This window comes from Mus pahari, chromosome 19 (genome assembly GCF_900095145.1).
Source record: "Mus pahari chromosome 19, PAHARI_EIJ_v1.1, whole genome shotgun sequence".
NCBI classification, from domain to species: domain Eukaryota; kingdom Metazoa; phylum Chordata; class Mammalia; order Rodentia; family Muridae; genus Mus; species Mus pahari.
In genome coordinates this window covers 12,410,915-12,435,849 of record NC_034608.1, presented here as the reverse complement: position 1 = coordinate 12,435,849, position 24,935 = coordinate 12,410,915, and the positions used below count along the sequence as shown (strand labels likewise).

Genomic DNA, 24,935 nt, shown 5'->3' with positions numbered 1-24,935 from the left:
CTAGATTATGGCAAGCTGACAGGCCAATACAGTGTAGACAGTCCCTTGCCTAGGAGAGTCTAGATTATGGCAAGCTGACAGGCCAATACAGTGTAGACAGTCCCTTTGCCTAGGAGAGTCTAGATTATGGCAAGCTGACAGGCCAATACCAGTGTAGACAGTCCCTGACCTAGGAGAGTCTAGATTATGGCAAGCTGATAAAGCGAACCATCACAGACCCTGCCTTAAAATAATAAATCAGTAAATAAAGCCAAGAATGATGGGACACATCTGTAATCCCAGAATTTGGGAACTGGAGGCAGGAAGACCCAAAGTGCTAAATCATCCTCTGCTACATTGGGAATTCAGGGCCATCTTGGATTATGTGAGACAATGTCTCAAAATCAAACAGAGAAGCAAGCAAACAAAACCGCCTTCACTCGCATTGCTGTCTGACCTCTTGCAGCTGCAGCCTAAGCGCTCCACCTCTGCCAGGAGCTGTTGCTGTCAACACCTCCTCAGACTCAGTCCCCCGTCTCTGCTCTTCCCCTCCAGGCTGATGATCTCCCAGATAAGTTGGTGATGGGCTTGGAAAATGCACACAGACTCTCCACTGCCCAGAAAAACAAGACCATGGAAACAGATCTAGATATAGCTCAGGTGAGAACCAGCATGAAGGGGTCAGCTTATCTGGCTTTATAGAAGGGTGATGAGATGAATGGATGGGTGGATAGATGGAAACATGGATGGATGTGTGGATGGATGGATGGATAGATAGATAGATAGATAGATAGATAGATAGATAGATGACAGATTATAGATAGATTATTGATTGATTAATAGATGACAGATTATAGATAGTATAGATAATAGATGGATAGATTGATTGGTAGATGGAAGATAGAGAGAGAGAGATAGATGACAGATTATAGATAGATGATTGATAGGTGACAGATTAGATAGATATGTATGATTGATAGATGACAGATTATAGATAGATAATAGATTGATTGATTGGTAGATGGAAGATAGTGATAGATAGATAGATAGATAGATAGATAGATAGATAGATAGATAGATAGATGACAGATTATAGATAGATAGATTGATTGGTAGATGGAAGATAGAGATAGATGACAGATTAAGATTAGATAGATAGATAGATAGATAGATAGATAGATAGGTAGATGACAGATAAATTGGTAGATAGACGATAGATATAGAGAGATAGTAGGTAGAGAGAAATAGTAGAGAGATAAATGACAGATAATAGATGACAGGTAGATTATAGATAGATGGTAGGTACATATGCGCACACATATATACATAGTAGACCATTGTTTCATTGGCTGGGCATAGGAAAGAGAAGACAAAAGAGCAGAGAGGGAGATAGAAAGAAATATAGAGACAAAATAATAGACAATCAAGGCGAGAGAGAGAGAGAGAGAGAGAGAGAGAGAGAGAGAGAGAGAGAGAGAGGGGGGGGGGCAGGGGCAGAGAACAGAGAAACAAGCACCCAAGAGACAAAGACAAAGGCAGACAGTGACACAGAGGGAGGTGGGGACAGAGAGACCAAGAAGGGGAGAGATGGAAAGAGATGAAGAGAGGGACAGACAGAAGGATAGAAAGACAGAGAGATAAGGTAAGAAAAGACAGAGATGGAGGGGAGAGAGATGCACACAAAAAGGGGAGAGATGACAGTGACAGAGAGTGAGAGACAGGCAAAGTAATAGATACAGAAACAGGGAGAGAGAGACAAAGAAGGAAGAGATAGAAAGACAGCCACAGGCAGATCTGGAGAGACGTGGTCAAAACCACAAAGACACCAAAAGAGAAACAGAGACAAACACAGGCACTAACGGGACTGTCAGAGTTACCATGCCTTACAGCTAAATGGGAGAGACGTACAGAATGAGAAACAGAGACAAACACAGGCACTAACGGGACTGTCAGAGTTACCATGCCTTACAGCTAAATGGGAGAGACTACAGAATGACTACCACAGTCTCTGTACCCATTTGAGAGATAAGGAAAGGCTTCCGCTCTTGGGGCCCCCTAGGCCATGGGCCCTGCTGTGAACACCCTCCTGCCTCTTACAGGACCCTGACACTCTGGACTTGGAGATGCTGGCTCCCTACATCTCCATGGATGATGACTTCCAGCTCAACTCCAGTGAGCAATTGCCCAAAGTCCACCGCAGACCTCCTAAGGTGGCCCGCAGGCCCCGTGCTCGGAGCTTCCATGGCCTGTCGCCCCCCATCCCTGAGCCTTCCCTGCTGCCCCGCTGGGGGAGTGATCCACGACTGAACTGTTCCAGCCCTTCCAGGGGGGATCCCCCCACAGCCTCCCTGATGCCTGGAACTCGGAAGAGGTGAGCCACAGCGAGAGAGGGGCATAACACAGGCATATAGAATGTCCCTGATCCTCTCATGCGTCGGCCCGTCCCTCAGCATGCTTCCTGTCTCCATCTCTCCAGCCAGGCCCCCCATGTGCCCCCTACTGGACCACCTTTTACTGTTCTCACCATTTATCCAAATCCCATAGCAGCTAGGATCAGTCATTATGACACATTTGCATATGACTTAGTGACAGTTTTTGTTACAATGAGAAGAAACTGGGGCTGGAAATACAACTCCACAGTAGAGAACTTGCCTAGAATCCACCAAGTGCCTGCCTAGAATCCCCCAGTGAGGGGCTGGGGGTGTGGCTCAGTGGTAGAGCCCCTGCCTAGAATCCCCAATGAGAGTTTGGGGGTGTGATTCAATGGTAGAGTGCTTTTCTAGAATCCACCAGTTAAGAGACATTCAGTCACATGTTTTAGGTCACATAGCTCAGCCCCTAACTAGGGAACTCTAGCTAGGTGCTCAACTACTGAGCCATACCCTAGCCCCCTCACTGACGAGTTCTAAGTGGATTCTCCAGTGCTAAGCTATATTGCCATTGTGAGGAGGTGGATGAATGGGTAAATAGAGAGATGGGGAAAAATTAGTGGTGGGTAGGTGGGTAGGTAAATGGATGAATGGATAAATGGGTAGATAAAAAAAATCAATAGATGAGTGGATGGTGGCTGGAAGGTGAATGGGCGGTAAGATGGATGAATAGGTAGATAGATAAAAGGATAAATGGAAAGCTCAGTGGATGGATGGATGGATGGATGGATGGATGGATGGATGGATGGGATGGATAGATCTTTAAAGGGTAATCAATAGATGGATGGAACTATGGAAGGATCACCTATGCATGGATAGGAGGAGCATGATAGATGAATGAGTGAATGAATGAATATATATATGAATGAATGAATGAATGCTATATTAATGAATGGATGGGTATATTCATGAATGAATGAATGAATGAGTAGACAGATGGGTGAGTGGATACGTGAATAGCGTGAGTGAGTAGGTGGGAGAAAGAATGAGTGAGTAGGGTAAATGGACAAATGGATAGACAGGAGTCAGGGGAGAAGACAGATGAAGGTTCATTGTGTGGAAACTAGTAGGTCACAGTGCATATGAATGAGAGGATGCTCTGTGGGTGGATGAATACCCTGGTAGGCATGTATGTAAGCATTGTGTGGGAAGGGCATCAGTTTCCACACCAGTACCCACATTTGCCCAGGCTTCCTGTATTTTGAGAATCTTCCTGTGTCTCTACAGGGCCTTGGCCCAGAGCTCAGAGGACAAGGGGTTGGAGCTGCTGGAAACGAAGCCTCCCAAGCGGTCCCCAAGACTAGAACCTGGGAGCTTCCTGCTGCCTCCGCTCAGCCTGGTAGGTTTAGAGACTCGGGTTGTGGGGGGGNGGGGGGGCTGTTCACCAATCATCTGAACCTAGCAGATGTAAAACCTCCAGTTTTATAGGCGGAAAAACCAAAGAGGGGCGGGGCTGACTGAAGCTCAGCTGGATGATTAATGGTCCAGCTGCAGATAGGACCTTGATCCTCTCGGTCTGCAGATATATAGCTCGTGCCAAAAGGAGACATGAAGTAACTCAAGAATAGTGAGGCAGGGCCGGGCGCACACCTTTAATCCCAGCACTTGGGAGGCAGAGGCAGAGGCAGGCGGATTTCTGAGTTCAAGGCCAGCCTGGTCTACAAAGTAAGTTCCAGGACAGCCAGGTCTATACAGAGAAACCCTGTCTCGAAAAAAAAAAGAAAAGAAAAGAATAGTGAGGCAGTTTGTGGGGGAAAAAAAAATGGGGTCCTGCATCCGCTCAGGGTCAGGGCCACTGGGCAAGGCAGACTCGGGGATGGTTGACTGGCACTGACCCCACGGAACCGCTGGGCAGGCATTGGACTGTGAGAAGCCGCAGAATCCTGTTCCAGTGGTGAGGAAAAGGCATAGGCTAAGTTCCCCGAGGAACTGCTGGAGTCAGGCTCCGACTCTCGGTCACCAGAGACCACCAGGCACTGTGGAAAAGCCTGTTCTGGGGTTCCTGGGCCGCATGGATGACAGGGACAACAGGTTCTTGCTCTCGGACATCCCAGATGCATGGAAGACCTGAGAACAAAGTGAGGACCCTCAGGCGGAGTCTGGCCCCCGGGACAGGGGTGGGGGGAGAGACAAAGGGAAAAAGATAGAAGATCTCTGGCAGGTTACCACAGGGATGAGAGAGTCTGGCTAGCTCAGGTGGCTTGCTCGGACAGCTTGGGTTGATGGCGGCCATAGTTAGAGCACAGGGAGGCTTCCTAGCGGGAGGTTAGACGTGCAGCTCATTAGAGGGAAACCTGCTTCATTGCTCCAGCATGGCGGATCCTGATGAGAAGAGGCAGTCCATGATTTTAAGGCGTTTATTGTAGAAAGGCAGAGCAAGGGGAGAGTAGAGAAGCAGAGGGCAGACATGGCCGGTGGAGAGAGGGAGGAAGGGAGGGAAGAGGCAAGAGTAAGAGCAAGAGAGCGAGGAGGGGGCAAGTATCTCCTTTTATGTGGACTCGGGCTATCTGACTGTTGCCAGGGAACTGTGGGGGTGGAATCCAGACAGCCTACATGACTGATGGCCACAGAATTATGGAGCTGGGGCCTCATGTCAGGAGCCAAGTGTCTGGGAACATGGCAAACAGGCCTTCCGTCCCTTGCAGATTGATCTGCTGGGTCTCCAGCGTTTAAACCTAGCTCGACCAGAAAACGGGCTGCCTTTCAGGATTCCACCGCGGTTCATTGGACGAGAAGGAATCTTCTCTCTCTCCGTGGTCCTCCAGACCAGCCTCAGCTCTGTAGTGTTTAAAGAATAAATACTGGAGCCAAGTGTGGGAGCATGGCCAAAAGCCCAGCCGTAAGGAGACTAAGGCAGGAGGATGGCCAGGTGGAGGTCAGCCTGAACGACATAGTGAGACCCTGTCTCTAAAGACAAAGTGAGGAAAAAGATCTATTGTGCACAACCGCAAAAGCTGGTTTATTTCCTAAAGCCACCCCGGGTTGGATGACTTCTGTAATCCCTCTGTCCACTGCTTCCCTATCTCCTACAGGGCTTCTCTGCTCCACAGTCTGCAAGAACTGTTTGAATATGAAGGGTGTGACTAATAATATCAATAGCTCACATTTACCACTGCACTGAAGTACAAGAGTAACTTATTTAATCCTCCTGAGTATACTTTCATAGTATTTAATAATAGTAAACGTCATTGTGGTGAGACAGTTACACAGAAGGGAAAGAGCATGATCAATCAGTCTACACAGCACACTTAGATGGAACGCTGAGAAGAATTTAACAGGACTGTTGTGGGTGTGAGTGCGGTGCCGTAGCAGCCAGCACTGGTCCTAGCCATTACGGTCTAACACCTTCCAGCGTGGGGCACAGTCAACTCGAAGCAGTCGGACGGCTGCCTTCCCCTTCCCTCCGGCTAGGGTCTGCACAGCACTGGGGTCAGCCTGCTGGGGCACAGAGGCAGGGAAAGGAGGAAGGACCACCCAGAGGATGTCCAGAATAGTGACTTTTCCCAAAGTCTCTCAAATGACTAGTACTTACCAGGACCCAATTAACCACTGTGCCATACTGCCTTGTCAGATATGATGATGATGATGATGATGATGATGATGATGATGATGATGATGATGATGATGATGGTGTTGAAATGCTGATTGCTGATAGAGCTAATAGGATGATGATGCTAATGGCTGTTTGAGGCTGTTGACAGTCATGGTACTGATAATGGCATTAATGGTGATGATGACAGCTCTTGTCTCCCTGACTCCCCAGAGTTTCCTTCTGCAAGGTCGACAACTCCCAGGGAACCAGCAGGATCCCAGAGCCCGACTCGTGCATTCTCATGAGCCCTTGGGTGAGTCATAAAGTCTAGCTCTGCAGAAACATCAGGCCTCTTCCGCCCTGGATGGTCCCATAAGTAACTGAAAGGAGTGGGAGCGCCTTAGGGGAGGATGAGGGAGGGTATCTTAGGGTTGTTTTTCTCTGTGATGAAAAGCCATGACCACTTCCACATCATAGGTCATCACTGAGGGAAGTCAGGACAGGAACTCAAGCAGGGCAGGAACCTAGAGGCAGGAGCTGATGCAGAAGCCATGGAGGGGTGACGCTTACTGGCTTACACCCCCTCACATGCTCAGCCTACTATTTTGTTGTTGTTGTTGTTGTTGTTTTTGTTTTTTTGGTTTTTTTCGAAACAGGGTTTCTCTGTCCTGGAACTCACTTTGTAGACCAGGCTGGCCTCGAACTCAGAAATCCGCCTGCCTCTGCCTCCCAAGTGCTGGGATTAAAGGTGTGTGCCACTACTGCCCTGCTTTCAGCCTACTTTCTTATACAACCCAGAACCTCTAGCCCAGGGATAGCACCACCCACCATGGGCTGGGCCCTCCCCCATCAATCACTAATTAAGACAATGCCCTACTGGAGGGCCGCTTGTGAAGCCACGGCTCCTCTAGCTGCCAGTGGGGCTATGGCTGAAGCTCTTCCCTGGGGAACCTGTTTGGAGACATGAGCTATGGAGCTGCTGCATGGGCAGAATTCACCCAAGAATCTGTCATGTAGTAAGTGTTCAAGAAACACCTCCTCTTGTGGCAGCAGGGTGGGGCAGGGCTGACTCTGCAGCCTTTCCGCCTGTTTGCCTTTTTATGGAGATTTTCCCTGCAGCTACCAAAAGCTTTGGCTTCTCTTGGAGCCTCAGGTGGGTCCTGGGGATCGAACCCAGTGGTCTGTTCTTGCCTTCCAATCTATCTATGGTTCCTAGGGATGGAACTCAGATTGTCAAGGTTTGCAGCAAACACCTGAACCCACTGAGCCATCTTGCCAGCCTGCCTCCCTGCTGTAGATGCACATACGTACGTATATGGGTGCTAATTCTCTCCTGATTCACCTCCCCTTTCTCTGCAGGCCTAGCTCCCTCGCTGCTCTCTCTCTGCCAGCGTGAGGAAACTGCCCAGCCCAGGAACCGCTTCCCGCCAGCAGCAGGCTTGGCCCAGACCCACTGAGTCAACCTTCTGCTCACCTCTCTTCTTTTATCCCAGAAAGGACTCAGCCACACTCCACACCAGCAGCCTACACCCAGGATGGGGCCTCTCTCCTCTGAGTGCGCCCCCCCCCCCAGCCAGCCACAGTCCTACCTCAGCTCCCCAACCTTCTGCTGCCCCCAGTCAGGGGCTTCTTGGGTATTCTCAGCTCAGTGACCTCTGGGAAGGGTGTGCGACCCTCCCCACCTCCTCTCAGGACTTCCTTTGGGGTTCTCCACATTTCTCCATACCTCACTACCCCTTTTCCTGACTCTCTTTGCTTTATTTGGGAGAATGAGGGGTTGGGAGAATCGGAGCTCCATCTCTGATCCTGGCCCCATGGAGCTTAGACAGCTGCAATCACACTTTGTTGTTGTCGTTGTTGTTTGTTTTTTTTGTTTGTTTCCCCCCAGTTCCTCTTCTGTCAGCTTTACTTTGTCCTTTTCACAGTAGGGCATTCAGTCACTCTGCACTGCACAGATCCACAGCAATTGCGAGACTCTGGTCTTCCCCGTCTTCCATGGCAAATGTGGGAAGTCTCTGGGTCAGATCTCACCTCACACGACTTATGGAGTCTCAGCCTTCCAAGCTGCCCCTCAGCTCTGCTTGCCTTCTCTGCTCCTGACTTCATGCTGGCCCCAGGGGCTGCCTAAATCATGACGTCATTTGTGACCTTCCTGTGTTAGGGGGAGCCAGCGACTTCCTCCACTCCACAGTCCCATAATCTCTCGATCTTGAATACTTGACTCCCATCTTTACTGTTTGTAGACTGTAATGTCTAGCCTTCCTGTAGACTATGCGACGTCTAGCCTTCCCTGGACTTCCCATCTTGTAGACTATGCGACGTCTAGCCTTCCCTGGACTTCCCGTCTTGTGGACTGTGTGACGTCTAGCCTTCCCTGGACCTAGGCTATTCCACTTTCTCTCTTCCTTGGACCTAGACCATGCAGCTCCGGGTCTTTGTTCGTTCTAGATCGAAAACCCTTGGGCCTTCTCTGGTTCTAGAGATCTCTGGGTTCTCTGATTCTAGACTTTTGACTTCTTGGTTCTAAAACATACAATCCATGGCTTTTCCCTGGCTCTCTGACTCCATATTTCTCATCTTTTTTGTTTGTTTGTTTCTAGAGTGTGAAACCTGTGAGCTTCATTGGCTCTAGACTGTACCACCAGTGGTCTCCTCTAGTTTGAGACTCACTGTGGCCTCTGGCCTCCATGGTTCTAGACTGTGTTATTCCTGCCTTCTTTGGTTCTACACTGTTCAATCTCTGACATTCTCTGGTTCTAGTCTGTACATTCTCCAGTCTTTTACCTGACTCTAGACTGCATGCCTTATGACCTGGCTATGGTTCAAGACCATGCCACTTCTCTGGCCTTTTCCCTGATTCCAGACTATAGGCCCTCTGGTTTTCTGTGGTTCTAGAACAGTGGTTCTCAACCTTCCTAATTCTGCAACCCTTTAAATACAGTTTCTCATGTCTACAACATGAGAAACTGACTATAAAATTATTTCATTGCTACTTCATAACTAATTTTGCCTCTGTTATGAATCATAATGATAATAAATATCTGATATGCAGGATATCTGATATATGATCCCCAAAGTGATCACAGCCCACAGATTGAAGCTGCTGTTCTAGACTTTACAGCCTATGAGCTTCTTTGGTTCTAGGTTATGCTGACTCTGATCTTCATTGGTTCTAAACTAAATGACCACTAGCCTTCTCTGGCATTCCCTGGTTCTACACTGCGCTATCATTGACTCCCCCCTGGTTCTAGACAGCATCATTTCCAACATGGTCTGCTACAGACCTCAATTTCTTCAAATGCCTCTACTTCCACATCTCATAGTCTTTAGTTCTTTCCAGTTGGGCAGGATCAACCACCAACAGTCCTCTGGCTCCAAGACTTGTTCTGTAATTCCCTCTGGTTCTAGGCCTCTTCTTAAAAATCCTCTGGTTCTCATGCCCTCTGCTTCCTGTCCCTGCCGACCATTGGTGTGTGTAGCAGGGAGGATTAAACCCCAGGCCTCGCACATGCTAGGCAAGCACTCTACCACTGAGCTTTCCCCAGTCCTGTCTTATGTCTTATTTTTGAGACAGGATCTTTATTGATTGCACAGACCAACCTTGAACTCAGGTCTGTTCAGGTAGGCCCTGAACTCATCCTGCCTCGGCCTCCCAAATAGCTGGGAATTACAGGCCTTTGAGACTGAGGCCAGCTAATCTTATAATTGACGAGTTCCTCTTGTTTCTGGATCCCCCAATTCCAGTCTTCCTAATCTGTAAGACATTTGGTTTCCAATCCAGACCTGATTTCTAGATCATTTTGGTTCCAAACCTCATGATGTCGATTTCATTGTTCTTCAGGTCTCTGTGCTTACCCCCAGTACAGAGGAATAGAGTGAGTTTTATGTCTTGAACTTGGATCTGGCCCTTCTAGAGCCACATACCACGTGCCCATTCTCTTGGGTTCTGGATTTCATTACCTTTCGTCATTACCAACGTTCTAGATTATGCAAACTCTAGACCCTGAAACTTCCAGGATCCTCTGTTCTCAGATGCTCTGGTGATCTGCCTACTACTGAGCTTCAACTATCAAGGTGGGCAGTGGTGGTGCACATCTTTGATCCCAGCACTTAGGAGGCAGAAGCAGGCAAATCTCTTAAGTTTGAGGCCAGCTGATCTGTAGAGCAAGTTCCAGGATGCCAGGGCTACATGGAGAAACCCTGTCTCAAAATTAACAAAACAGAACAAAACAAACAACAGATATCTTCTGGGGTTTGTTCCTGTTTTGAGACAGTGTCTCAAACTCATTGACCATAAAATTGCTATGTAGTCAAATGACTTTAAACCCGTGATACCCGCTTCACCCACCTCCCAAGTGCTGGGATTACAGACATGCCTCGTTTTATGTGGTGTTGGAGACTGAAGCCAGAGCCTCATGCATGCTAGGGAAGTACTCTACCAACTGAGCGACACCCAGCCTCTATAAATGTCTTCTGCGTCTAGACCTTATCCCATGAGTTCCTTTGGTTCTAGACCCCACAATTGCCAAGTCCTCTTTACTTCAGATCTTATGACTCGAAGTACCCTGAATCTAGAACACAGTTTGAAAATATCAGCTAATATCTTGCCTTATGTATTTCTCTAGTTCTAAACCTTAGAAGTCCAATCTTGATTCTAGATTTTTAAGATCCTAAAATCCCTGTGGACTCTAGAACTTGGTTTGGGGGCTTTTCTTTCTCCAGGGATGGGCTGGATGTCATGCAGTTCAGACTGGCCTCCAGCTCACTATGGAGCCAGAGATGACCTTGAACTTGTGACCCTCCAACCTCCACCTCTCAAATGCTGCGATTGCAGGTGTTCAGCAGCTTGCTCACTTTGTGTGGTGCCCGGAATGAACCCCAGCTTTGAGCGTGACAAGCAAGCACTCTACCAGCCAAGACACATCCCTGTCCTAAGCTTTGTCTAATTCTGTCCCTCTGAGTCCCTAGGGTTCTAGGCCTCATAGTTTCCAGTTGCCTCTGGCTTCTGGTCCTCCTTCCTCAGACTCTAGAATGCAGCCTTCAGATGTTTCTTGTAGAATCTAGAACTCACCATGCAGATGTCCTTGATCCAAGATCTCTCACCCCTTGACTCCCTGGGTTCAAACCTGATCCTTCTAGCTCTGTCTGGGCTTCCCAGCCCTCACTGAACTTGTCTCAGTTCTTAACCCTCAAGTCTTCTCCTCCCAGATGTTCTGCTCATGAAGTTCACGCTCAAGTCCCTCCTGTCTCATAGCCCTAAAAACTCTCTCCCCTAGAACCTCTTCCACACCCCACCCCAAGCTTCCAGGCATGCATTTAACCTTAACTCTACTCCAGGTATCTAGGGACCTGGGGCTCCTTCTCCTTTCTAGGGGCTCCATAATCCAGCCGCACACAGGCACACGCACAGTCCTATCTATATATCTTGGGGTGGGGAAAGAGGGCAGGACCCCTCTGCTGTGCATCTTCCTATCCCCCAGCTCCCCTTCTACGATGGTGCTCCTCTGGGTCTTCCACAGGAGAAGACTCCCATCTCTACCTTGTTCACCCTCTTTGGAAGGCACTGCTTAGTTTGTCTTGTCAAGAGGTGACTTGTTCAGGTGCTACAGGGGAAAGGGCCTGAATCCTCTCTCCCCTCATGGGTGTTGTGGGAAAAAATTGTCCTGGCTAGGAGGGAGGGAAGGACATGACCCAGAAACCCACAAATGTCTCCACATCCACCATAAAGACCTCGCCTTGGTAGGCACCAGAGAGACCGGTGTTGACTCATCTGTGGGGTTGCTTTGGAGGCTGTGGCTACTCTGTGTAGCTGGGAGTCCTTGTTTGCTTGGTTTTTGTTTGTTTGTTTGTTTTTCTGAAGAATGAGACAGAGCCTATTGTAAACCAGGCTAGCCTCAAACTCACTGTGTAGCCAAGGATGACTTTTAACTTTGATCAGCCTGCCTCCACCTCTTAAGTGCTGGCATAACAGGGGTGTGCCACTACCACTACATTTGGCTTTCATAATCCTTTCTGGTGCTGTGTCAGTGTGTGTGTGTGTCTCTCTCTGTGTATATGAGTCTCTGTGTCTGTTGATGTTGCTGATGTTGCTATTTTGTGTAAACATGTGGGTCTTTGTACTATACTTTTGTGGTGGGAAGATGTGTGATTCTTTCTACACATCGATGTTAGTTTCTGGATATTTTTCTGTGCTTTCTTGTGTGCAAACATTGTGATTTTCTTTTCATTTTTTTTGTTTTGTGTGCATGAGTTTGTGTGTGTGTGTGCATACTATATTTGTGCATATTAAAGGACAACTTGCAGGACTTGATTCTTGCATTTCACCATGAGGGTCCCAAGTATCAAACTCTGAAGTCTTCAGGCTTGGAGGCAGCATCTTTACTTGCTGACGCTTCTCAGTAGCTTGTCGAGTTTGGAGTCCGTTTGTTTGTTTAATGCAGGATCTGATATATCACAGCTGATCGTTAACTCGCTGTGTAGCCAAGAACTTCTACCCCCCTGGTCTCTATCTCCCGTGCTGGAATGACAGGCGTGCTTCACCACACCTGAACCCGGGAGCTTCTGCATGTGAGTCACTCTACTGACTGATCTACATCTCCAACCAGGACTGATCACGGTGCACTTTGATTTCTTTTTTAATGTCAGTGTGATGTTGTGATACTGCATATGTGTGTGGGACTGTTTAGCACAGTAATTCAGAGAGAGAGAGAGAGAGAGAGAGAGAGAGAGAGAGAGAGAGAGAGAGACTGCGTGGGAGATTGAGTCTGCAGATTCCGTGTGGGAGGGTGTATCTGTTGTTTCGTCTCCGTGAGTGTCACTCTTCTACCCCTCTCCCATGTCCCACACAGGAACCCAGGCAAAACCACTTTCAAGTTGTTGCACGTGCTGTGCCTTCTGTTTTAAATGTCTTTCCTGAGGATGTGCCTCGGTTTATAAAGAGACTGCCTAGCGGGCATGAAGGCCTGAATTCCATCCTCAGTACCACGTAAGACAGGGTTCAGTGGCACAGACCTACAAGGCCAGCACTTCTTATCTGAAGGTAGTTCAAAGTCATCCTCAGCTATACACTGAGTTTAAGGCCAGCAGAGACTATATAGGACCCTGTCAAAAAAAAAAAAAGCAAAGCCTAATACTTCAGATCTCAGGCCTAACACTCCTCCAAGAAGTCATTTTTGCCTCCTCCAGGTGGACAAGGTCTTTCTACGCCCCCTAAAAGGCCCCTCATTCCAGCTCTATTCACTTTGTTGAACTCAGGCTACCTGTGATGTACTCTACATGGAGAGTACTTCTGTTAAATCTCTCAGTTAAACACTAACTCATGAACTTTTGGTTAGGTTAGGTTTTTAGCCTGGAACAACTCAGGATAAATCTTCCTCCCCAGCCTCTCAAATGCTGGCACTGCCAGAGTGAGCCACCAAGCCAGGCTTCCCTTAAACCTCCTCCGCATGCATAGGCAGGCACTATTACCATCTCCTCCTTGCAAAGGAAATAATAGTATGGTGGCTTGCCCAAGGTCACGTAGCTTCAGGAACAATCGGAGCTGGGTTCAAATTTATTAGAGCAGATACTGCCTCAAAAAAAAAAAAAAAAAAAAGGGCTGGTGAGATGGCTCAGCAGGTAAGAGCACCCGACTGTTCTTCCAAAGGTCCTGAGTTCAAATCCCAGCAACCACATGGTGGCTCACAACCATCCGTGACAAGATCTGGCACCCTCTTCTGGTGTGTCTAAAGATAGCTACAGTGTACTTACATATAATAAATAAATAAATCTTAAAAAAAAAAAATCAAAAGAAAACTCACTTCCTACATGATCCCACTGACACTGGCAGGTATAGTCAAATAAGGACTGTGCCTAGAAATTAGAATCAGATTCTGACTTTCAGTCAGACTTCTCAGGAATATGTTGATTCCCATGGACACATGTAAAATGAACATGTATACCAACATCTGTTTTCCAGAGTGATTGTTTGTTGTGGTCAGGGGTGGAGGTGGGGGTGAGGCTGATACAGGGCCTTAAAGCACTTAGTGTTAGTGTCTAGACTGAGGACTTAAAGACTCTACAATAGGAAGATTACACAGTGGGGTCTGAAGATGTTCCTGGAGGCTAGACTAGCCATGGCTTCTCAGAAAGAGTTTGGGTTTTCTCCTGAGGGAGCTGGGGAGCCATGGAAGGCTGGGGCGGGTGCCAGTTTTACAGTGTTCTAGCAAGATGCCTCTAACTGCCATATGGAAGGTAAACTGGGGGAGGGAGGATGAAGGCAAGCATCAGAGGCTGAAGCTGCGATCCAGGCACAGGAAATGCAAGCAGCGACAGGAGTGTGATTTAAAAAGATCCCCTGGTGTGGTGTTTATGTTCAGAAATCCCGTCTGGCCTCGAACCTAAGATCCTGATGCTATTGCCTCCACCTATCAAGCCTTCAGGTTACTGAGGTGCAGCTTTCAGTCTGATTTATATGGTGCTGGGGATGGAACTCAAGCCTGGAGCATGCTAGACAAGTACTCTACCAACTGAGCTATATCCATGACCCTTTAAAAGATTTTTCTGGGACTTAACAGGATGATGCAAAGCTTTAATCCCAACGCTTGGGAGGTACAGGCAGCTGGGTCTCTGAATTCAAGGTCAGCCTGGTTTATATAGCAAGTTCCAGGCTAGCCGGGGCTGCATAATGAAACCCTATCTCGAAAATAAATAAATAAATAAATAAATAATAAATAAATAAATAAATAAAGATGCTGTTGGACTCGGAACAAACACGGTACAACGTGAGACTCGCTCAAGACTTGAAGATCGGGATGCCCTGTGTAGAATTCAAAAAGAGCCTTGACTTGCAACGTTCAAGTTTTATTTTGTTTGCTTGAGAAACTACCCATTTTCCAGAAGGGTCACTGGAGAGACAAGAGAGAAACTAGTTCAAGGTCACACGAGTAATTGGCAGCGCTCAGCTCCAGAGCAAACTCCGGGTTGGGTAGGGTGCTGCCTTGAAAGCTGCCCCACCCGCCGGAGGCATCGCAACCCAATCACCAACCCTAAAGGAAGCCGGGATCTCCAAGAAACTTTTGCAGCCTCGCAACTTTTAGGAGTAGGCGCCCTCCGGGCCTGCCCCCACCCTCAAGGCCCCTTCTCTCCTTTCTGATTGGCTACTTCTACAAGTACCGTCAGGATACCCTCTGGTCACCTTGTCCCCGGGGCGCTCTGGGGGGGGTTGCTGGGGGGGACGCCGCGCAGGCGCGTCAGGAGTGCCTTTGGGGCCCGCGCTTTACGACACTTGTGCGGCAGCGGCGGCGGTCACTCGGCACTCCTTCGCGACGGTTCGGCCTGGTGCCGCGAGCGGCTGTTGCCAGGGTGGGGGTCGCTTTGCGGCATGGCGATGGCGGAGGGCGAGCGGACTGAGTGTGCTGAGCCCCCCCGGGACGAACCCCCGGCCGATGGCGCTCTGAAGCGGGCAGAGGAGCTCAAGACGCAGGCCAACGACTACTTCAAAGGTGCGTCCGGCCCCGACGGGGTGAGGGAGGGTGGACAGCGGCCCAGGCTGTGGGGGTGCCAGGCCCGGCGGGGAACCATGGCAACGCGGAGCGGCAGCCTGGGCGCCGGGCAGGCACTACAGAGTAGCCCGGCGCGAGGAGGAGGCTCGGGATGGACGACAGACGGGGGAGAGCTGCTGAGAAGTGGATACCAAGCAGAAGCCACTCACTTGGGGAGACTGAGGCAGGCGCTGCTAAACGATAGGGGACAAGCAGGGGGCCGACATGTGAGTGCTACAAATGTGAGACCTGGACAGAGGCGCTAAATGGTGGTCAGACCTGGAGAGGGCGCTACCAAATAGTGACATGTGTTTAGGGCAGTGATGGCGCTGCCGAGTGGGGAGGCCTGGGGTGAGCATGACCAACTGAGGAGAGAAGACCCAAGAGAGAAGGGTATTATGGGGATGGAGGTAGATGATTATATTGGAAGGCGATTTGGGGTGATCCAAGGAAAGGAGTAGGGTGGAGAAGTGGAGCAGGAACGAATAGGGTGATCTTGGGCTAAGAGTGCCATGTGGGAGGACATGTCTCCGTTCATTCATTCTTTCAGTACACTTGCATTAAATAAGTGTCATGTGCCACGGTCTGTGCTTGACTCTGAGGCAGCAGCGATGAATGCAACACATGACTCGGATTTAAGCAGAACCAATCGTTGCTAACTTGCGACGATCACTTTGGGTCAAGGTGACAACATAGGAAATACAGCTTAGAGTCTGCTTTAGATGGTGAGGTCGGGAGGGCCTGGAGAAAGGGGCTTTTTAAGGAGAATTGGGAAGGAGTTTTACACGTGGGTCCGACCATTGATATTGTGTAAAGACCCTGGGGTGGAGAATGAATGAAAACAGACTGGCTTAGCTGGAGCTTGAGCAAACTGGGGGTATGAGAGGAAAACTGATACAAGATAAGATTAAGATAAGGGGCCAGAGCATGCAAAATCTGTGAATTCGGTCACAAAGATGAGTTTTGGGTTTCCTTGGCTGTCTGAAAAAGGACATTGAGTGGTAGCTGGGACCAGACTGGACTGGAGAAAATTGAGTGTAACCAGCCTCTGGTTGGAGGTGCCCTGGGAATGGGTGAAGAGAGTGGGCTCTAGAGAGAACCCAGAATGGAGTTTTTCATGTTTACAGCAGAAAAGGGGCTGCTGAGAAGTGACTGGGGTGGGAGAGAAACCAGGAAAGGTGCCACAGGCTAAGAACAAGGTACTTCTGGAAAGAAAGCTACGTGCCTGGTCGCCTAGCCCCAGGCATTGTCCATCAGAGCTCCCAGATGAACACGGTTATGTTAACAGAGCAGTTGTAGATGATAAAGAGGCTGCCAGCCCTGAAGACCCTGGCTGGCGAATGCAAGTGAGGAATTGCAGACCAGCAGGCAGGCTCAAGTGTCTCGGTTCAGAAGGGGAATGGAGAATTGGGGGCAGGTGGCAAGAGTGAGTAGGTGGGGGTCCTAGGAATGCTTTTTCAGCTTTGGCTCAAAAGAGAAACAGACCCAACTGTAACAGATCTGGAGGAGGTGGGGGAGGGTGAGAAGGATTTAGAGTCCTCGGGGAAAGGTGGGCCCCCCATGGGGATAAGCCCAGACAAGGTGCTTGCCTGTCATCCCAGCTCTCTGGGGGTGGAGGCAGGAGGATTGTGAAGACGTATCAAGGAGAGAGCCGAGGCCAGAGTTAGAGCCTTAAGGGCTGAGTGGGTTTCCCGAGTCGTCCTAACGGGGTCTTGGAGCTGTGGAGGGGCTTTGGGAGAGTGGTCCAGTTACTTTGGGTACAGGCACTGCTCCTCCCCGCTGTTCAGACACTGGAGAGAGGAGACTGGGAGGGAAGACAGGTGAGGGGGTGGAGCCTTTGACCAGGCTAGTGGGAGGAACTGGAGCTGGCTGCCTGGAGAGGGGGAGTGGGGCAGGGGTGGAGGCAGTTAGAAGGGTTAGGATGCAGCTACAGACAGAAGGTTACGGCAGGCGGTGGGAGGGGACTTGAACTGTCGGCTGAGGCCCGGGAGATCTAAAGCTGGTCCAGATTCATGCCTTCTAAAGGACGGGGGCAGGAAGCTGTGAAGCCAAGATACAGGCTAGGGCAGAATAGGACTCTGCAGGGGAGGGCAGAGCTTAGGGCGGGGTGGGGCTGCTAGAAGGGAGGGAAGTTAATGGGTGTGAGAGATCCTATCAGGACGGTAAGCCTGGCTTGGAAGGTTGGAAGCCTCCAGCAGCAGGTGACCAGGCCCAGCTGTGTATTGGTTGGAAGTCACGACGGGCTTTCCTTGGGTCCTGAAAAGATCATCCAGGCACTGGGCTACTGTTGCTGAGGACAGGTAGGGGAAGGAGTTAGCCATCGGAAGGACCCTTCACCCTCACCCCCGCCTCCCAGGTCCTGAGGGTCGGGCTCTCAGGAACCTAGGGCTGGGCAAGCAGCCAGAGGGGCCTGGCCTGGCGCTGACTTGAAGGAGCACCCTTCCTGATCCAGGCCTCCCGCTGCTGTGGGCAGGCAGTGGCAAGCACAGAACCCCAGGCGCAGACTATAAGTAAGGGTACCAATAAAAGAATAATTGCAGCTAGCTTTCATTAAACCTGTGGTGGCCAGGCACTCCTGAGCTGAACCCTGCCTGGGGCAGTGGGGGTGGCAGGGAGCAGCCACGTTGGTTTATAGAGGAAGCCACCTCAGAGTGAAACTTGTTGCCCAGGGTCAGAGTGTGTGAGCAGAAGGCGGATATCCCCTTCCTCCCCACGTGCTCAGCGCAGGGCTCTCCCTGTTAGACTAATCTGGTCTCAGCGGGGAGAAAGGGGACCCTGTGGAGGAAAGGGGATCTCAGGGACTCAGAAGACCCCCACTTTTATATTTTGAGCAGATAAACCAAGCAGCAGACCAGGCCAAGGTGTTCCACATGGGAGNGGTTTATTATGCAGGAATGGGCGGCAGAGAAGCGGGTAGAAGGGTAGAGGGGGAGAGGGAGGGAGAGAGAGAGTTGTTGGCTTTCTCTTTTATACAGAAAGTGATGTCACACCAGTGAGGGCGGGAACTGAGGTTGTGGGATTGAAGGTCGTTTGTCCTGGCCACGCAGGTCAAGGGTCACATGGTTAGGCGGGGCTTGTAGTATCCTGGTGCTAACACCCACCCTCAAACTTAGAGGGTTCCTCTTAAGCTCAACCCCACTGTAAGGGTTCTGGGGACAGAGCCTGGTGCCCAGCTCAGCCCCTTCACAGGAAGCAAGCCTCTGCTCTTTCCCCTCCCTGAGGAACAAGGCTGTGCTCACCAAGGGGCTTCGTGGTCTGAGAGTTGAGGGTGAAGAATACTGCATTATGATTCGGGGGTCTCCTTTGTGAGCACAGATACACAGTTGAACCCCACTACCTAGAGGGTGAGCGATACCACTGCAGCTGAAGGATGGCACCAGGCTGGAATGCGAGAGCCGGTCAGCGCCTTCATGGTGGAGGCCTCCTCTTCCCTCCTCTGTTTGGTGTGGGTGAAGCTGAGCCCGGCCTGGTTCTCAGGTGCAGCCTGAGAGGGCCTGAGGCTCTCCACCTGCACTTACGTGCCTGCCGCATGCCCTTGTCCCCTTAATGAAGTCTCACTGCACTGGTTGGAGTTCTAACCAGCAACCTCTGGAGCCCGGCTTCAGAGGTTCACTGCCTGCTAGTCTTTCTGCCTTGGTGGCTTCTGGGAGTTCTAGGTCCTGCCATCTTAAGGTTCACAGGCCTGGGAGACCACCAGAGCAGCAGAGCTAGGACAGGGAAGCTGGGGACAGGGGATCAACTAGGGCTTCCTGAGTGGGGACATTTCTACCTTATGGAAGTCCAGGAAGGATTGCTGAGCTGCACCCCTAGGACCAGCTGTTCCACCTCTGGTCTCAGTGTCTACACTTCCCCATTCCTTTATTCTTCCTTCCTCTATCCTCCCTTGGCCACTTCCTTCCTTCCTAATTATGAAGCCTATCACTTCAAGCTCACATTTCTACCCCAGGGCTTGACTCAGGCCCCTGGTCTGTCTGAGCCTGGAGCACTTGTCACTGTTATCTGGGGTCAGATATCACTCCTGGAAAGACCAGCAGTCCCTGGAGGGCAGGGCTGTGTACTCCCCAGACCAGGCAGGAGCTTGGAGAAGGGAGACAGGCACCGTCCTTGGGAAGTGAGTGGGTTCAGCAAGCAGGACACAAAGGTCACTGCAAGTGCTCTACAGAGCAGGGAAGTGGGGTCAGGGCAGGAACCTGAGTGATAGGGTGTTTTAAGTCCTTCAAGTATACCCAGCCTAAAAGAAGCAGAGCCAGGTTCCTTCCCCAGTATCTCAGCCTGCACTGTGCCAGCTTCCTACCAAGACACACAGTGGTGGGAGTGAAGAGGTTGGGAATGGAGGCACTGCCTCTTCTGCCTGCCTAGGAACCCCACCTGCTACTGGACATGTGACATCAACCATAGGTCTCTGAACTTGAACACCACTCCCCAACCCCCACCTGGAGTTGAGGTAATAAGGCTTTCTCCCTCAGGTCGCTGGAAGACACATATGATCTAGGGTGCTGTGTGGCCCTGGCACTTGGTCCTCCAGCCTGGGCAGGTCTCAGGCAGCTCAGACCTTGGTTTTGTTTGTTTAATGAATCCTCCTTGGGAGGAGGGGTCAGACCTACCTCTGCCGGTACAGACTGAGATCTGACCTTGAACTAGCCCTCTGGCTTGTGTCAGGTGAGTACCAGATGGTACTATGTTGAGGAGACAGGAGGATCCCACAGGTTGATGGAGAACTCAGGGCCCAGCTGTGGCATGGTTCATATAAAGCCTGACCTTTTGCCCTTGGCTGGGAGTTACCTTTGCCCCCTCCACCCTTAGAGCCCCAATGTCTAGGCCTACTCTAGTATCCTGCTCTCCTACACCAGCAGGTCTTGGTCCTCTGAAGTTGCTGTACCTCTTCCTTGTAGCCCAAAGAGCTTTCTCCCTTTATCCTCTCGGTCTTCCCTGCTCTGGACTGGTCTGCCTTCCCTGAACATCTGGACAGCCACAGACTCAGGCAGTCTCATCTTGCCTGGCTCAGATCACAGCCCTAGCTCTCCCTGGCTCATCCCTCTGATCACGGGGAGTCTTGGGGACTGCCTGAGCCTTGCTGGACTGGGCTGTAGAATTGATTCAGGTGCTGGAGACTGTGGTCTGAGCCATAAGGCCTGGGCTGTGGTCAGACATCTGGGACAGGTTTCCATGCTGAATCCCAGTCTCCCCATCTGTGAGAAGGACCCCAGCCTAGGGTGGATTCCTGCCTGCAGCAGTAGAGCTTCATGCCTCTTCTCCTCCTCCACAGCCAAGGACTACGAGAACGCGATCAAGTTCTACAGTCAGGCCATCGAGTTGAACCCCAGCAATGCCATCTACTATGGCAACCGCAGCCTGGCCTACCTACGCACTGAGTGCTATGGCTATGCACTGGGCGATGCCACACGGGCCATCGAGCTTGACAAGAAGTACATCAAAGGCTACTACCGCCGGGCGGCCAGCAACATGGCACTGGGCAAGTTCCGGGCTGCCCTGCGTGACTACGAGACGGTGAGCCGGGCCTTGGGCATGGGCCAGCTCCCGCCACCCTAGCCAGGTGGATGTGGAGGGATGCACCAGAGGTGGGGAGAAGCCATTCTGTGTCTCCTCTATACAAGGGCCCGTCCAAGTAATGGCCATGAGGCCTCTAGCCAGTTCCTGTTCTGCATCTTGACTATCATGTGCTCTGTGACCCTGGGCAAGTCACCTGGCCTCTCTGCCTTCCTGTGTCCCTCTGAATGTTGAGAACTGGCCCAGCCTCAGTGATTGTAGGAGTTTCTGCTGTGTGCATGCTTAGAGCAGCACGGGCACGTAGTCTGTGGTCAATAATAGCTCAGCCTTGTGACTGCTTTGGCTGTTATTAGTGATGGTGATTAGTAACTATAGCAGTTATTAGCAGAGACTGTACAGACCATTGACAGCTTGAGATTCTGGAGCAGGTGGGAGTCCCATGTCACTGAGCAGGCAAGAAAATGACTGTAGGTGCAGAGTAGTGCTTCCAAGAATATAGAGCAGGGCAATACATTGTAGAGGGGCAGCCTCCAGGGGCATGCTCCCCTGTGGAGGTGAGAAAGGGGACCAGAGGACAGTTCTTCATCCCCCACTATCTACAGGTGATGTACTGTGACAGCCTTGATGACTACTAGTAGGAACTACCAGAACATCCACTTGGGACAGGCGTGCTCTGTGCCCCCTCACAGAGACTGGCTGGCTGAGTCACAGTGGCCACCCAGAGAGAGGGAGGAGATTGCCCTGGCATACAGAGGAGGAGGCTGAGGCTCCAGTTGATGCGCGTCAGTGCTGGCATTGGAGCCAGTGTAGTCTTCTCCAGACAGTTAGCTGTCTGCTCAGGGGGCTCCAAGTACAGAATGTGTAGCCACCTGCGGCCACACTAACTGGGTTCCTGAGTGGGAGGCCGGAGCCGTGTGGGAGAAAACAGTGAGAGAAATGATGGAGGCCAAGACATACTTTTTCTGACCAAGGCCCCCAAATTTACTAAGAGTCTGAGCTTATATAGGGGGGGAGGCCCATCCCCTACAGATCTATTCTTGAAGCCCGATGCCAGCCTGTGTACTGTCTGCCGGATGCTGTCTCCGGATTATCTCAAGGGCCTCAGCAGGTAGCAGTGTCTTGGAGAAGAGCAGCGGCAGGTGAGGTCAGAAGGCTCCACCACAGGTGGTCTCATTCTCAGTGGCAGCGAGGTCAAAGCCAGACTACTCAAGGCTAGGGGAGGCTACAAGAATGGATCACTGCTTTCTTTGCTGTACGTAGCCCTTTCTGTCGTGTGCACAGGGCCCCAAGAGAGCTGAGGAGCCATGTCTGCAGCAGGAGAGAGCTGGTCGCTCAGCCTGGCCTAGGAGCAAACCAAATGAAGGCTTAGCAGAGGGCGGAAGTGGGGAGAGACAAGGAACTGACTGACAGAAGGCGGGCAGGGGCAGCAGAGCCTGTTCCCTGCCCTTGTCCTATAATGTCCTAATCTGGAATATGGTGGTGAGCAGTGGCCCCCTCCCGGGCAGCTGTGGCTCTGGTGTAGCTGCCACTCTGGGCTGAGAGAAACACCTTCTCTTTGGGTGAAGCGAAGATAGGTTCTTTTTAAAGCGCTCCTGAGGTCGGCGTCTTAACTGCATTCTCTCTGAGGCTGGGAGATGGTGGACACGCTGCATCTGAGCTAGACTCCAGTCTTTGTGGGTCAATGGTGGATGAGAAAAGTCCAGAGCCCTTTGCAGAATCTGCTTGAGGTTGAGCCACACCTAGTCCCTAAATTTTCAGCCCTGTGAAGGCCCAGCGCAAGCCTGGGTTCTCTAAGCCTGGGGCTTATTGCAGCTCCCAGCTCAAGATGTTCTCCTGGAAGATGTTGGAGTTCATGGAGGACATGCTCAGGCCCTGTCCTCTGGGTCAGAAACTATGTGTGGCCTTGGCTAGAGCAAATGAGCCCATGACTCCGCCTCCTGTCTGTTTCAGCCTCGGTTTCCTCATCTATATGTACATGGGCTCAACACTGCTGCGAGCATTGTGCATGTGTGAATGTATCTCCTGTATAGAAAGGAGACCCCTCCTGCAAGATCACTCTGGAGGAAGCCCACTCCATAGCTGAGCTGTGTGTGAGCAGTACTCTATCTTCAGCAGGAGGAAAGACAGCTTAAAACAGCACCATGTGTACCATGTGTGCGTGCATGAGCATAGATGCTGTCCACTGCCACCAGCATATCTCTTCCTGGGGGTGAGAGTCAGTTGTACAGCCACCGGCTCCAAGTTCTGGATGTCTAGGTTAGTGGCCAGCTCAGCTCAGACCTGGGTATCTGTGTGTCTTCAGACACCTCAGGCCTCTCTTGCAAAAAACGGAACACTTAGGCCTACCTTGAAGTGTCATTGTGAGGGTTGAGTGAGTGGGTGCATTTGGAGAGGGCCTGCCTTTCACTCTGCATCAGCCATGGCCTCCGGATTTCCAGGTCATGGTGAAGTGGGCTTCTGGCCCCTGGTTTATGCTGATGCCAGAGCATTGCAAAGACAGAAGGACCTGGGCATGTCTCTGTTTGCTCTCCCACTTGGGGGCCATGCGTTGGACTCTTATTGGTAGCCTTCCCATGAAGCCATGTTACACCCTGCACACACCCCTTGCACGTAGGCCCACCCCCTTCCTGGGCACATCTCAGTGGGGGTTCCTTGTGTTTTTTCCTATGCATTTGGAACACAAGGCAACCATGCAAGCCCTGGGACGCCATCCTATACTCTACCCTGCCTAAAAGTCCTGTGGGCTTGTTTGCTTTATGATACACTTTACCTTTATGGTTCTTAGGCATACATTGTGACACGCCTGATAGAGTGATACAGACAGAACAGGGACAGTCACACTTGGTCTTTATCTGAGCACTCACATGCTGGCAACCTTCATGCTGCAACAGTCATTTTATCACCAGGGTCCTCTGCACAGCAGGGGCCGCTCTGATCCCTGATTTACAGTGAGGAAACTGAGGTTCAGACGAAAGAAAGGTCACTCTCCTGCTGTCTCCAGGAACCTCAGGAGGTGGTGTCTGTTCCCAGAGTCAGGCTCCTAACCATGCCATCTGTGTCACGTAAGTTCCTGGCACTGTCCATTGCCCCTGGGCAGGTAGCACTGATGGTATCCCACCTGATTTACCCTGCGGGCACTGGGTGTGTCCTGGTAGACTCACTTACTAGAGAAAGGGTGTGTTGTGTAATGCTGCCCCTTCTGGGCTACCTGCTGGAAGCCTGGCTTCTCTCTGCTGTGTGATGCACTATCTGGCCCCTTTGGACCAAACCCATGTTGGTTCTTGCTGGTCTACATCCCCAATACCAGTTCTGTTAAATGGGGGTGCTTTGTCACCCACAGCAGGCCTAAGTGACAGAAGTGCTCTGATGGTCTAGATTGCTCCCAGGTGGAGGGAATGCAGTTCTTGTTGCCAACAGAACCGTGCAGCTGTTAGTGGAACTGCCTTGGGTCTGCTGCAAGTGTCTTGATGGAGGGGCACGCCCTGAATGGCCTCTGCAGTCCCAGTGAATCCAAGTCCCTAAACACATGTCCCAGGGCTTACAGTAATGACTACCAGTGAGCCCTGATAACTGACAATGCCATTTGTTATATTTTTGTTTAACGCTAAGGATGAAACTTGAGGCTGTGAAAGCATTTTACAGGTGAGCCACACCTCTAGCCCCTCACTGGGGGATTCTAGGCACCACCGAGCCACACTCCTATTCTGCTCTTTATGTTTTTATAAAGCCCCTAATCCTATCTATCAAGGGGGCCTAACCTCAGAACCTCAATCCTATTTACCTCCCAAATATTAACTATGTGCCACAGAGCTGTACCTTCTGTCCCTGGAGATAAAAGTGCGGTACATCACATGCACCTTGCCCAGATCCAGTTTCGCCCAATGAAGTGTCTGCGTTAACCATATGGATGTCACAGAACACTGCCGCAGATGGTACAATCCACAGAGAGTATATTGTTTGTGGCTT

General features: G+C 50.7%; 2 protein-coding genes across 2 annotated transcripts in view; both read left to right on the top strand.

The window, feature by feature from the left end:
• Nucleotides 1-7,508, top strand: part of Hif3a (hypoxia inducible factor 3 subunit alpha) — a 20,298-nt gene extending 12,790 nt beyond the window's left edge. Inside the window, exons 10-14 of the mRNA XM_029532270.1 lie at nt 535-639; nt 2,079-2,350; nt 3,636-3,747; nt 6,172-6,253; nt 7,300-7,508. Of these exons, the coding sequence (XP_029388130.1) occupies nt 535-639; nt 2,079-2,350; nt 3,636-3,747; nt 6,172-6,253; nt 7,300-7,397 (669 nt within the window). The 3' untranslated portion in view covers nt 7,398-7,508. The remainder of the gene's footprint in view (nt 1-534; nt 640-2,078; nt 2,351-3,635; nt 3,748-6,171; nt 6,254-7,299) is intronic.
• A 7,698-nt stretch (nt 7,509-15,206) lies between these two features.
• The window catches only part of Ppp5c (protein phosphatase 5 catalytic subunit), a 22,942-nt gene continuing 13,213 nt past the window's right edge, over nt 15,207-24,935 (top strand). The window contains exons 1-2 of the mRNA XM_021218809.2: nt 15,207-15,422; nt 20,728-20,969. Of these exons, the coding sequence (XP_021074468.1) occupies nt 15,302-15,422; nt 20,728-20,969 (363 nt within the window). The 5' untranslated portion in view covers nt 15,207-15,301. The remainder of the gene's footprint in view (nt 15,423-20,727; nt 20,970-24,935) is intronic.